At 44.6% G+C, this 13,807-nt stretch overlaps 1 protein-coding gene across 1 annotated transcript; it reads right to left on the bottom strand.

The window, feature by feature from the left end:
* Positions 1-352: 352 nt before the first annotated feature.
* MYMK (myomaker, myoblast fusion factor) lies at positions 353-10,646 on the bottom strand. Its single transcript, XM_035113519.2, has 5 exons — positions 10,409-10,646; positions 8,115-8,229; positions 4,622-4,770; positions 3,914-4,030; positions 353-1,178 (listed from the first exon to the last, which is right to left on the bottom strand). Exons 1-5 carry the CDS (start codon positions 10,541-10,543, stop codon positions 1,032-1,034), a joined length of 663 nt encoding a protein of 220 aa, XP_034969410.1. The 5' UTR covers positions 10,544-10,646; the 3' UTR covers positions 353-1,031.
* Positions 10,647-13,807: the final 3,161 nt, after the last annotated feature.

Below are 13,807 nucleotides of genomic sequence, written 5' to 3' on the forward strand. Positions count from 1 at the left end.
ACCCTGGAGATCTACTGCCAGTCTGTGTTGACAGCTCTGAGAAAGGCAGGTCGATGAAGGCAGCTTCTTTTTCCTAACAATTCTTTTTAAGTCCTCCCCCCCCCATTACCCCCCTGGTTACTCTTTGCTTCATTCTGAAATCCACCCTCTCCTCCACTGCTCTCTTATCTTGGCTTTGCCTTATTTAGTCAGCAGAACTCTTTCTGCTCCCCTTTGCTGAATAAACATCTGGATTGTGACATCACGGATGACTACAGGATTGTGGGATCTGCAGGCCAGTTTAAAACCATGCCACGTCCAGAAACATGCATTGCAAAAACTGTAGGTTAAATAAAGATGTTTATTTGGGTGAGGAAGCATAAATAGAAGAGGAAGTAAATAAAAACACAAACTGTCCCTCTGCCTGCTCTTACTGTACAGACAGAAAGACAACGGCTGCCCCTTTGGATCAGTAGTGAGTGGGGGAAATACTTCAATTTTTAGTTTCATAGAATCATAGTAAGGACTCTTGGTCTCTCATTTTGCTCCCCACACCCCCAATAAAAAAGTCCTCACGAAAGCTCATCAGCATTCTGATCTGAATTTTAACTGACCTACAACATGTTTTCATGCAGTTTTACTTAATGTGCACCTTTTTGCAAAACGGCTTCACTAAAATAATGCATTTTTACATGTTTTTTATAGACACTTTGCCCCCTACGATATTCCTCTTCGAACCCATTACTCAACTGGAGAGTTGCAGTGCAAGATTTAGAGCGGTGCAGATTCTGGGGGATGGCTGTGTTTCAGTTGGCAACTGGATTCATCTCTTTAATGCAAACTGACTCTTAATTTCTCCCCCATTCCCGTTAAGGATCGCCAGACCTGGCTGGTAGGGCTAGGAAACACATTCGGCTTGGCTGGCCACAAGTTGCGCAAGGGATGCATCAGACCTGCCCTGCGGCTAGAGGGGTGGGGTGCACAGGTGCAGGTGCTCTATCCATTGCAGCAGCAGCCACAATCAAATACACACACACACACATGCCACATTCTCAAACACAGCAGCAGAGGGTTGAACAGTCCAGTTTGGCCGGAGCGCCTCCATTGCCGGCCTTCTTGTTCACTTTGGGGAGCAGGAGGACAAAGGACATAGCCAGGGCACAGTGGTAGAAGCTGTGGACGTACGTGTAATCCCACTCCTGGAACAAGAAAAAGCAAATGAGATTCTTCAAGTGTGTGTGTAATGGTTTCTAGTTATTCAGTGGTGTCATAGTTGGGAGTGTTGGATTAGGACCTGAGAAACCAGGGTTTGAATCCCCGCTTAGCCAATGAAGCTCACTGGGTGACCTTGAGGCAGTCACTGTACTCTCAGCCTCCCCTAGCTCACAGGTCTGTTGTGGAGATTAAATGAGAAGCGGGGGGAGAACCATGTATGGTACCTTGAGCTCCTTGGAGGAAAAAAAAGTGGAATATAAACGAAGTAAAATTAATAATAATAATGAAATAAACTGTCCTCTTTTGCTCATTATGGAAACTGTGAATAACCCAACAGGATGGCATGAGCGATATTCCATTTTTGTTTCTCATTATAAGCTGAATATTGATCTAATGTGAGATCACAATGGAGAGGCTTTAACATGGATATGGATGGAATAATTTAATATTATGCAATATGGAGTAATGGTGGTCGGAATTAATAAAGGCAGCTTATCTTGGACTTTTTGTAGGGGGGGGAAAGGGAAAAAAATTGATTAGGGGGCACCCTGATTTAAAGGAAATGTTGGTTAACAGAAAGTGGAGAAGACGGATATTTGTATGAAGTTTTTAAATGATTTTATATATGCATTGCAGGCACTAGATGACCCTTTGGATCTAGGGTTGCCAGACTCAATAGGGGACAGGACTTCTGTGCCTCTAATTGCCCTGCTCTCTTTTGAGTCTGGAAACCTTAAAGAGAAACCAGAAGACCCTTTGCTTGGAAATTAAACAAAGGGTCTGCTGGTTTCTCTTTAAGGTTTCCAGACGCAAAAGAGAGCAGGGCAATTAAAGGCACAGAAGTCCTGTCCTCTATTGAGTCTGGCAACCCTATTTGGATCCATTCCAGGTCTACAACTAAGATTCAATGATTCAGGGGCTTTGGTCATGCAGAGACTGAGGTCTATGCCTTTTGGTAATATGTTCATATATATATATGTGACACACCGAGGGAAGTGACAAAGACAATAAAAACTGGGTGGGTGTTGCTCCCCCAGCTGTGGGCTGAAGACCATTCCTGCGAGCCCACGTTCCGAGAGATAAGCCAACTCTCCCTTGGACATCTCATAAGTCAGATGCCAAGAACTTTGGAAGCTGGCTTTTCCACGCGGAGGATCTCAGGACCTCTTACCTAAAATGGTATCGTTGCTTCAGGCCTGTCGGAGTGTGATGGAGGGTTCATCCAGGAATTTTAAGATTTCAACCCTCCCCTTTTGCTGGGATGTGGAATATGTTTGGGCTTTGACTAATCTCCTGCCAGTGACATGCTTTCTACACAGGGTGATTTGCGGGGGGGGGGGCTATATAACCAGCTTACTCATGAAGCTGGCTCTGATTAGCCTCATAATTTTATCCCCCCTGCTCCCCCTCCCCAACACATGTGCTGGAAATGTTGGTTTATTTGCCACACACTCATTGGACTGAAATTGTTTTCAGACGAGGCTTGTTGCCATCTTTTCGCCCATGGAACACTTCTTGCTACTGAGTTCCTTCTCCCTCGTGTCAGAAAGAGGTTTTCTAAACAAGCAGGACCTCAGCACAAGAGCTGGGCGATATATGGTTTTCAACATCACAATATAGCACCGGCTAAACACCGCGATGTCTGGAATAAGGATGGAACTACGTAGAGATGAACAGTAGGGTTGGGCAACATCTTGTTTTCAACATTGTGATATATATCCGCCTGAACATATACTGATATATCACGATGCCTGAAATAAGGATGGAGCTATGTAGAGGCATTGGCTGGCTTCATGGTTTCCCCCGCATCGTGATTTTTGCCAGTGATTCGCTGCATGAGGCAGGGGAGAGCTGAGCTGGTAAAGTTAACAGGGGCTGCAGGAATCAAGAAAAGCGTTGGCTGGCTTCACAGTTTCTCCCACATTGTGGTTGTTTTTTTTTTTTTTTGCATAACACACACACACACAGTCACGATATATTGCCAGGTCAAAAATTATGAATCAAATATCATGATATGGACTTCAAAGTGGTTTCGTACAATATATTGATATATCACCCAGCCCTACTGAGTACAAGAGCATTCTCCCCACTTGCAGTTCTCAGCAACTGGCATTCAGAGGCATACTGCCTCCAAAGGAACAGCCCTGCTGTTGAATCAGGTCAAAGAGGTCCCATCTAGTACAGCATCCTGTTCTCACAGTGGCCAGCTAGATACCCCATTGAGAAACCCACAAGCAGAACCCAAATGCAGCAGCAACTCTCCCCACTTGCGATTCCCAGAAAGTTGTAATATTCAGAGGTGTCTTGCCTTCGACAGTGGAGGGAGAACACAGCGATTATGGCTAGTAGCTATGGATATTCTTATCCTCCACAAAGTTGTCTAACACCCTCCTTTTTAAAGCTTTTCAAGGTCGTGACCATCACTACCTGTTCAGGTGGCAAATTTCAGAGTTGTGCATGGCTATCTAAAAGAGCAAGAGGGCATAAGACCATTAAGTATGCAGTTACCTGAATTCACTATTGCGGAAGGGGGGAAGGAGGGTTCATCCATGGCTATGAAGCAGAAGAATGTCCTCACTGTTGCCTTTTGCACATTTCCTGGGGGCTTCTCAGAGGGCATTTAACTGGCCATTTGCCAGGATGCTGGACCCAGGTGGACATCTGCTCAGATTCACCAGGGCAGAACTTAAGTTTTATGTTTTGCAAGGGGCAGTCTTACCTCAAAGAAGAACCTCAGCATCAAAGCAAGGGCTCCGAAACAGAAGCCAGGACCAATCTGCTGGGTATAGACGCTTTTGTCTGGATAGAGACCCTTCTTCTCCTTCATCTTTTGTAGCTGGGAAGAAAGAAGGCAACAGATAATAGATTTCGTTTGCCATGGCCTTTTGCAAAAAGAAAAGCTGGCTTGCAAGGAGGTACGGAGTCTCCCACTGCCCCGTCTGAAGTATTTTGCATGATGCTTCAAAGCTCTTTAGGGGTGGGGACGGGGGTGGGGACAGAGGTATTTTCTTAATAACCATCATTTCCCTCCAGGATGACGCTTGTGAGCTGGGTAGCATCTTTCCATAGGAGCTTACTAAGGTGGTGGACTGTCCCTTCATTTAAACAGAGGTTGAATTACTGTCTGGTATGTATGTATTCTTTAATTGTGATTCCTGCATTTCAGGGGGTTGGGGTAGGTGACTCTTGGTGTCCCAACTCTAAATTCTATTATTCTGTTATCTTGTTAGCTTTAGGTTGCAAAATGTCTTGGACTGGTTCTGTGGTTAACCAATTTCCTCCTTTCCCATAATGAGGTGGTGGAATGGGGGAGGAGGGCATCACACACACACACACACACACACACACACACACACACAGAGAGAGAGACTTTGACTTGTTATGGCTGGCAATACTTGCTTAATGCAACCAAGAAGGGGAATCTTACCCATTTTACAGTGATCATGAGAACTGCTGTTCCAATCGGTCCTGAGTAGACGCCGTAGCCCCACCGATCATGGTAGATTCTGACTGCAATGGTGAGCACTCCAAACATCACAAACGTTGACCGTTTAGGCTCATCGAACTCTGCCAGGGCTGAGCAACAGATGATATACAGTGTGATTTGAAATGCTGTGTTGTTAGGGTAGCTTTAAATCTCCCTTGAAATGGATGTCTCTGTCCATTTCACCTCATTTTTCCAATCTTGGATGCAGTTCTTCCACATTTCTTCAGCATTTTGTCCTCATGGAAATTCATTGGTATATTAATGTCCATTATCTCTCATACATTTTTGTGTGCAGTTTGGGCAAATAGATACTCCGCCCCCCCTCCCCCCCAAAATTAGTTCCCTAATATAATGCATATTTGTACACATGAGTTGGTTGAAGAACCACAGTCCTTCAAAATCCAGACTTTCATTTGATCTGAACATTCCAGCATTTGGCTTCTGTAGTTCTAGTGTTAAGAGAAAGAGGGGGAACTTCTTTCTGCCAACCTTCCTCCACAACATAAAAGGTAAAGGGGCCCCTGACCATCAGGTCCAGTCGTGTCCGACTCTGGGGTTGGGGCGCTCATCTCACTCTATAGGCTGAGGGAGCCGGCGTTTGTCCACAGACAGCTTCCGGGTCATGTGGCCAGCATGACAAAGCTGCTTCTGGCGAACCAGAGCAGTGCACGGAAACGCGGTTTACCTTCCCGCTGGAGCGGTCCCTATTTATCTACTTGCACTTTGATGTGCTTTCGAACTGCTAGGTGGGCAGGAGCTGGGACCGAGCAACAGGAGCTCACCCCGTTGCAGGGATTCGAACCTTCTGATCAGCAAGCCCTAGACTCTGTGGTTTAACCCACAGCGGCACCTGGGTCCCTCCTTCACAACCTACATTGGTTTAAATATTTCTATCATATCTCCACTTAATTGAGTTTTCTCTGAAAAGCCCCAGATGTAACCTTTCCTGATAGGAAGAGTCACTCCACTCCCTTGATAATTTGGGTCGATCTTTTCTGAACCTTTCCCATCTCGGCACAATATCGTCTTTGAAGCAACACAAGCAGAACTCTACCCAGCACGCTAATGAAAACTCAACGTGGTGATGGCCACATTCACACCAGATGTTGAAAGAGTTACAATACCAATACAATGACGGTTGCCTCCAGAGAATCTTGGGACCTGTAGTTTGTTCAGGGTGCCAAGAGTTCCCAAGTTCCAAGGGTGATTTAACAATTCCTCTTGCCCAGGGAACTCTGGGAGCTGAAGCTAAGTGAGGGGGAATGGGAGAAGAGTTCTTTATAGTTGTCAGCATCCTAAACAAACCACAGCTCCCAGAATTCTTTGGGGGAAGCCATCATGGTTTAAAGTAGTTTAGAGTGCTTAAAGTGCTATGCTTCAAATGCACAGTGCAGATGGGGCCTTGGACTATACCTGTTTGCCGCTGACAATATGCTCTGTTGGGTGTGGGTTGATGAACTACCTTGAATAAACTACGGTTCCCAGGATTCTTGGGTGGGTGGGTGTGTTGTTGGTATCCTAGTGCTTTAAATGTACAGTGTGAATGTGGCTGGTACCTGAGAACCTTGAGTTGCAAAGGGAAATACTGATGAAAAAGTTGAGTCAAATATGTTTTGGGGAGAACATCACCCATTGTTCCCTCTATCTGCAATGCTCTGAGTCGTCCCAGGATGTTTTCAGACTGGGTTGAGGTTCCTCTCTAGTATCATGCACCTGCCTGCAGCCCGCTAACTCACACTTCATCAATGAGGCTATGAATTATCAGAGACTGTCATTGCATGGGGAATGCGGTAATCGCTCGTAAAAATTATGGCTCCCGGCGGGCTCCATGAGTTCTCCAGATTACACAGCTGTAGCGTAGCTGTTTCAGATTTGCAGTCCCAGGAAATGTCCCTGCAAGGAGCTGAGCATGTTCAGCTCTTTGCAAAGCAAGATGGAGGAGAGATTTTCTTCACGTCCCAGACACTACATGTCCATGTGTCTTTGGATTACATTATTATTATTATTATTATTATTATTATTATTATTATTATTATTATTATTATTCAATGGAGGTTTGTTTGTTTTTTTGGCTAAGGAATAACATCCAGTTTTTAATCTGTTCTGCGTGTCTGCGGACTTGACATCCCCTCCCCCATCAGATAGATTCAGTCCTGCGAAATTATGGGGATTTCCCATGGAAGTATGGGGATTAAAAATGGCAGCCGGCACCACAGAAAGGTGTACCAGCAAGTTTTCTTCACCCCTACCCTGAGAATTCTAGCAGTGAGACCACCCTAAATTGCAAAGCTTTTTCATATTCTAAAACTCACTCTAGGCCCTGGTAATTTATTTACATAGCATCATCAAGGTATATGGTGCTTAGCAGAGTAGTTGGTAGGAGAAAAAATTGGATTTGGTTGGCATTTTAACATGGACCTACTTCTTAATGCCAACAGTTTAAGAATGATGTTGACAAGAAAGGAGATTCCAACTAAACAATCTTTCTGATGGTAAAAGCTGTTCAACAGTGGAAAGGACTCTCTCAGAAGGTGGTGGAATCGACTCTCCTTTTTTTGAAGTTTATAAGCAGAGGTTGGATGGCCACCTGTCATGGATAGTTTAGATGGTATTCCTGCATTGCATGGGGTTGGACTAGACGACCCTTGGCTGTATAATTCTATGATTCTATGAATTCACACATCCCAAAACAAGCTTTTCACCGAAGCACAGCCACCCCACAAAAAGTCACACTTCTCCAAATGTTGTAATGCTATTTTCCAGCCAAGTCGCATGGCCCCTTATAATGCACATATCAAAATCCATGTCTTAGCAAAAATAACACACAAATGCATTATACTGTATTAAGATAAATTGTTTGCCGTAATTGTATATTAGGAGGTATGTGTAATTAATAAGCTGCTGTGTTTTGTGAGGACTTTAAAAAGAAATGCAAACTGGTTTGGAAATGTGCAAACTGTCTAGAAAAATCAGGAATGGAGAGAAACTGAAGTTGATAGGGCTGCCCATCTCTACTACAGAATAGCACAAGTATAGAAGACTTCTCCCTCATCAGAGGAATTTCTCAATACAGTGGTACCTTGGGTTACAGATGCTTCGGGTTACAAACTCCGCTAACCAGGAAGTGGTTGCTCCAGGTTAAGAACTTTGCCAAAGGATAAGAATGGAAATTGCGTGCCAGTGGCGCAGCGGCAGCAGGAGGCCCCATTAGCGAAAGCACACCTCAAGTTAAGAACCGTTTCAGGTTAAGAGCGGACCTCCGGAACCTATTATGTATTATTTTATTTCTGAAACTTCTTTTGTTGTGGTGGTTGTTGTTAAAAAACAATCTGCGACTAGGCATTGCTTGTTTTCCTCTACGTCAAATATTTGCCTTAACTCCCTCAAAGTATCTTGACATTAGAAACCGTCCGAAAGAACGACTTGCTCTTACCCATCAGGGACACCCACATTGATAAAGCTGTCCCAAATATACTGAAATATTCCAAGATGTCATACTGCATGAAGCACAGGATGGATAAACCGGGGCCGTCACATGCGTGGTAAATCTGTTGGGGGAAACATAACAATGTATGAACATAAGGAAGGCCTGCAGGATCACATCAGTGGGCCGTCTATTCCAGCATCCTATTCTCACAGTGATCAACCAGATGTCTGTAAGAAACCTGGGAGCAGGACCTGAGCCCAAGAGCCCTTTCTTTCCTCTCCTGCAGTTTCCAGCAGCTGGTATTTAGAAACATTGCTGGCTCTGACTATGGAGGCAGAGCACAACCATTGAAAGCCTGCTCCATGAAATTGTCTAATCCTCTTTTAAAGCCATCCAAGTTGGTGGCCATCACCCCTTCCTCCTGCAGGAGCGAGTTCCATAGTTTATATGCTGCATGAAGAAGAACTTTCTTTTTGTCTATCCTTTGGACACCCACAAGTTCTAGTGTTGAGAGAGGGGCAGAAAAACTCTTCATTTACTCCCTGCCATGCATCATTTTATAAAAAAATTCGTGTTGCCTCTTACTTGCCTTTTCTATAAAGTAAAAGTCAGAAACACTGCAGCCTTTCCACACAGGGGGGTAGCTCAACCCTTCAATCATTTTGGCTGCCCTTTTCCAGCTCTACAACAACTTTTCCTGAGGACAGGCAACCAGAACTGTCACCCCAAATGTGGCCATGCCATAGATCTGTAGTACAGCAGACACTAGCTGTTTATCGCCAGCAAATCTTTGTCCAGTGTTGGTTTGTTTACTTATTTTGTAAGATTCACACAATGCATGATTGTTTAAAAATCATTTAAAGGGTTTACCAAGAAGGTAGAACCATTGGCAAGGAAAATACACAAAAATCAAAGACGTTTGAAAAGTTAAAATAACAAAAACGGGTTAAAACTTGCATCAACTTTCTTTATGCTTTTTATTTTTGTTTATCAATAGAATTAAAGAACAATGAAAAGATAAAATGTTTTTGGCAGGTGCCAAAAAGAGTACAGTGAAGGGGGCCTGCCTGGTATCAACAGGCAGGGAGTTCCAAAGTGTAGCTCCAAAGGCTGCAGCTGTCAAGTCCCAAACACCTTTTTGTGGATATGACCACACCTCAAAAGGATTTCCGTTTCTAGCACCACCACCTAGTATCATGAACATTTGCCCCGTTCCATCACATTTGACCCATCTCTGAGTTGCAATGGGCAGGTTATTTGTGAAGGCAAAGGAGAGAGATGGAGTTCATGCAGATGTTTTCGGCTGTTGCAAATACCCTTGTCTGGGTGGGAAGGTAAACGGCGTTTCCATGCACTCTGGCACTCGCCACGGTGTCCCGTCATGTCAGAAGCAGTTTAGTCATGCTGGCCACATAACCCGGAAAGCTGTCTGCGGACAAACGCCGGCTCCCTCAGCCTGAAGCGAGATGAGTGCCATACCCCATAGCTGCCTTTGACTGGATTTAACTGTCCAGGGGTCCTTTACCTATTTTTTAAATCTTTGTGTTGGGGGGGGGGCAGATGTGTTTGCTGGTCTGAATAATTTCCTGTTGGGGAGATGAAGAAGGAGGGCCTTTGAAGGCTAAGACAGCAATGGCTGCATTTCTTCTGAGAAGATGCAGAAGGTCTTGGCTGGAGGATGTGGAGCAGCTGCAAGTCTGTCTCGTTTTTCCTCCCCAGCCTTCAGTTCTATTTTTAAGTACATTCAAGGCCCCCACTGAAAACTCATGAGCACGTTTCCTAACTGGCCCACATTGTGTGCAATTTTTAAATTAAATTTCATTATTGCATTTATACCCCAACCACATAAAACCTGTTCTGCATTTGATCTTTAAGTATGGAGGCACATACACTTTGGAACTCCCTGCCTATTGACACCAGGCAGGTACCTTCACTGCATTCTGTTTGGCACCTGCTGAAAGCATCTACTCAGATATTTAGAAAGCTGGTGTGAGTTTTCATCTGTTTTTAGTTTGTTATTTTAACTTATGGAAAGCCTTACATTATTAATTTTTCTTTTTATTATTTTTTATTGTTTTATCTTTTCTGTAAACTGGCTGTGAGGTCTGCATCCCCCCCCTTTTTTTACAGTCAAGAAACATATGGATAAATAAAGGTGTCTGCTCTACCACTGAGCTGAGAAATCTTAGTTAAATAGGAACATAGGAAACTGCCTTTCCCCTCACCCCCTTTCACTTAAACAAATGGACAGACACCTTTGGGGAACAGAGAGGGAGGAAAGGGAGAGGAAAGTTTCTTACCGACACAAAGAACATGGTGAAGAAGTACACCATAGCCTCCATGTGGAACTGTCTCTTGGCAGCGATGCTGATGGTCGGGAGGAAAGCCAGGCTACTTAGAGTTGGCAGAAGGAGCTTGGCGACCAGAGAGCCCATTGAAAGCGAAGAGAGATTGCCAGAGCGTGGGAAGGCAGGATGGCTGGAAGATACTACCAGATCACAGAGCTGGTTGGCAAAGTCTGAGCTCCAAGGCTACTGTCCTGATCTGGGCCTTGGAAGAGACAGACAGCTGAGCCAAATGGACTTTCAAATTCAGATGGACAAGCCTTGGCTTAGCCACTGTATGCGTGAGATGTCAGCTGATGACAGGTGCTGGGGAGGGGGGCCTGGGTTTATGACGGTGCACAGCTGACAGCTGGCATACAATACAGGCCACACTTGTGAGGCTTGGAGACCTCTTGAAGACCAACAGATGGTCCATTGCAAAGGCCAGCAAGCCTTTGGGATGTTTGCAAATAGATAAGCACAGGTGGGGCCACATTTGCTCTTGGCTGCTGGGGAAAGCAATTTCTTCCTCCTTACCCATTATTGTAATCATCTAGCAAAATGCACAGCATTATGGCAAGTAAGATATGTGCAGAGTGAGTGCTTGGTTCAGACTATATGTCCACCTAGCTTAGCATTGTCAACACTGACTGGCATGGTTCAGTCTTCATAGTTTTAAACAGGAGAGATAGTGAGCCCTACCTGCAGATGCCATTGGGGACTGAACCTGGGACCTTCTGGATGAAATTAGGTGCTCTACCAGTGAGCTACAACCCTACTCCTAAAAATTCTACCCCCATCATTCTGGATAAAGGGCTTAATTAAATAGGATCATAACATATGAAGAGCTTGCTGGATTGGGGCACCAAAGGCGCATCTAGTCTGGCTCCCTATCCTCATAACGGCCAACCAGATGCCCATTATGGGAAACCCTGCAGGCAGGACCCAAAAGCCCTCTCCCCTCCTGCTGTTCCCAGTAATTGGTATTCAGAAGCATTGCTTCCCCTGTCCAATGGAGGCACAACTCGGTCATCATGGCTAGCAGCTATTGATAGCCCTCTCCTCCTCCATGAATTTATCTAATCCTCTTTTAAAAGCCACCCAGGTTGGTGGCCATCACTGCCTCCTGTGGGAGTGAGTTCCACAGTTCAACTATGTGCTTCATGAAGAAGCGTTTCCTGTTATCAGCTTCTTTGGTTCTACTGTTTGAGAGAGTTTTCTCTCCACTGTCTTCGTGCCCTGAATGATTTTATAAACTTCAATCATGCTGCCTCTTGCTCGCTTTTTCTCTAAACTAAAATGTCCCAAACACTGCAACCTTTCTGAACCTTTTCTAACTCCGCAATATCCCTTTGAGGTGAGGCGACCAGAACTCTACATTGTATTCCAACTGTGGTCACACCATTGATTTGTAGAATTGGCATTATGATATTGGCAGTTTTGTTTTCAATATAGTAACAACAGTGTATGGGGGGGCGGTGAGAGGCACAGCTAAGAATGTGCGGATGTCAAGTCAATTGGCCAACTTTATTTTATTATGATATCTCCCCCGCCCCCGCCCCCCGCCGGCCAATGACTTTATTACAAGCCTCCTGCATTTCTCCTTCCTGGTATTAATATCTTTTGCTTGGAACCTTCTGCAGATTCTTTGTGTCGTTTTTCAGACAGCTGTTCAGATGAACCAGGGAGGAGGAATGCAAGGCAACTGGCTCTGTGGTTTAGAGCTCTGTAGCCAGGTCACCAAGAGATATGAGCTACTGTCTGTGTCTGCCTGGATTCCAACAAGAAAGAGAAGTGGGAGGCATCTAAAGAAACTGGTGTGGCTGCATAAGGAGGTTCCAGATGAGCTGAGATTTAAGAAGGGCATGTATAAGAAATGCAAGAAAGAGTGAGCCAAGAAGGACGAGTATACAGGAGTAGCCAATAGTAGTTTCAGGGAGAAGATGAGGTGAGAATGAGCTCAGGCTTGCAAGAGAGGTTAAAATTAATAACAAGGGTTACTTCAGCTATGTTTGAAGCAAGAGGAAGAACAAGCACATGGTGGGTTCTTTGCATGGAGAAGACAGAAATGCTATTGGGTGACAGAGAGAAGACGGAACTACTCAACACCTACTTTGTCTCTGTCTTCACCCAAAAGGAAAGCAGTGCCCAACCTGGGGATAACAGAATAAACAAGGTGGTCAGGGAACACCTGACTACTTTGAATGAATTCAAATCTCCAGGTCCTGATGAGGAGCTTGTGGATGTAATCTCATACCTGTCAACTGCCCCAGAAAAACAGAGAAATCCCATTTTCCCCATCAGAGTACAGTGACCATTTTGGGCACCTTGTTCTCGTGCAATTTGGGGCTGAGATCTTGCTCCAAAGAAGGTGCTTTTTCATGTCTGCAATATTGCACAGTACCCCAAAACATGCTTTTTCGGTGCTGTGACCCCCCCCCAAATGCTTTTTTGGGTCCACAATCTTGCACGGGTCACCTGGAAGATGGTGTCCCAAATTTGGGCCACATTGTGTTGGATGGTATGTAATCTTAAAGCCACTGTCTATAATCTTTGATAATTCTTGGAGATTAGGTGAGGTCCCTGCAGACTGGAGGAGTGCAAATGTTTCCATCTTCAAAAAGGGGGGAAAGAAGACCCAGTTAATTACTGACCGGTGAGCTTGACATTGATACCAAGAAAGGTCTAAGAGTTGTTTGACAGTAGAACAGACCCTTATGGGATGTTGTGGACTCTCCTTCCTTGGAGGGTTTTAAGCAGAGGTTGGATGGCCATTTGTCATTGATGCTTTAGTTCCTGCATTGCAGGGGATTTGACTAGATGACCCTTGGAGTCCCTTCCAACTCCACAATTCTATGGTTCTGTGATTTATTAATATATTTTTAAGATACCGAGGAGGAAGACAGAGACATAGGAAGCTGCCTTATACTGAGCCAGACCATTGGTCTGTCCAGCTGTGTATTGTCTACACTGACTGGCAGCAGCTCTCCACAATTTCAGATAGGGTGTCTCTCCCAGCCCTACTTGGAGATGCCATGGGGGATTAAACCTGGCACCTTCTGCATGTAAAGCAGGTGCTCTGCCGCTTAGCCACAGCCCTTCCACAAGACAGCACTTTGTTATAAAGTGGCAGGATTTTATTGACTGTAAAAATGTGGTTTTATCACCAAATACAAGTTACGAGCTTGCAATGCCTTAATGATTAATTAGGTAACATAAGCATTTCAAGACAGATATATACATATTTTCCTTCTGGGACAGTTTTCTTGGAAAGTGTGCTATTTATATTGTGATTATTATGGGTAGGACTGATTTAAGTATTTACTTCCTAATGTTAATTCTTTATTTTCTCAGGGCCAAGTGCTTTATGACTTC

The sequence above is a fragment of the Zootoca vivipara genome, chromosome Z, assembly GCF_963506605.1.
Source record: "Zootoca vivipara chromosome Z, rZooViv1.1, whole genome shotgun sequence".
NCBI classification, from domain to species: domain Eukaryota; kingdom Metazoa; phylum Chordata; class Lepidosauria; order Squamata; family Lacertidae; genus Zootoca; species Zootoca vivipara.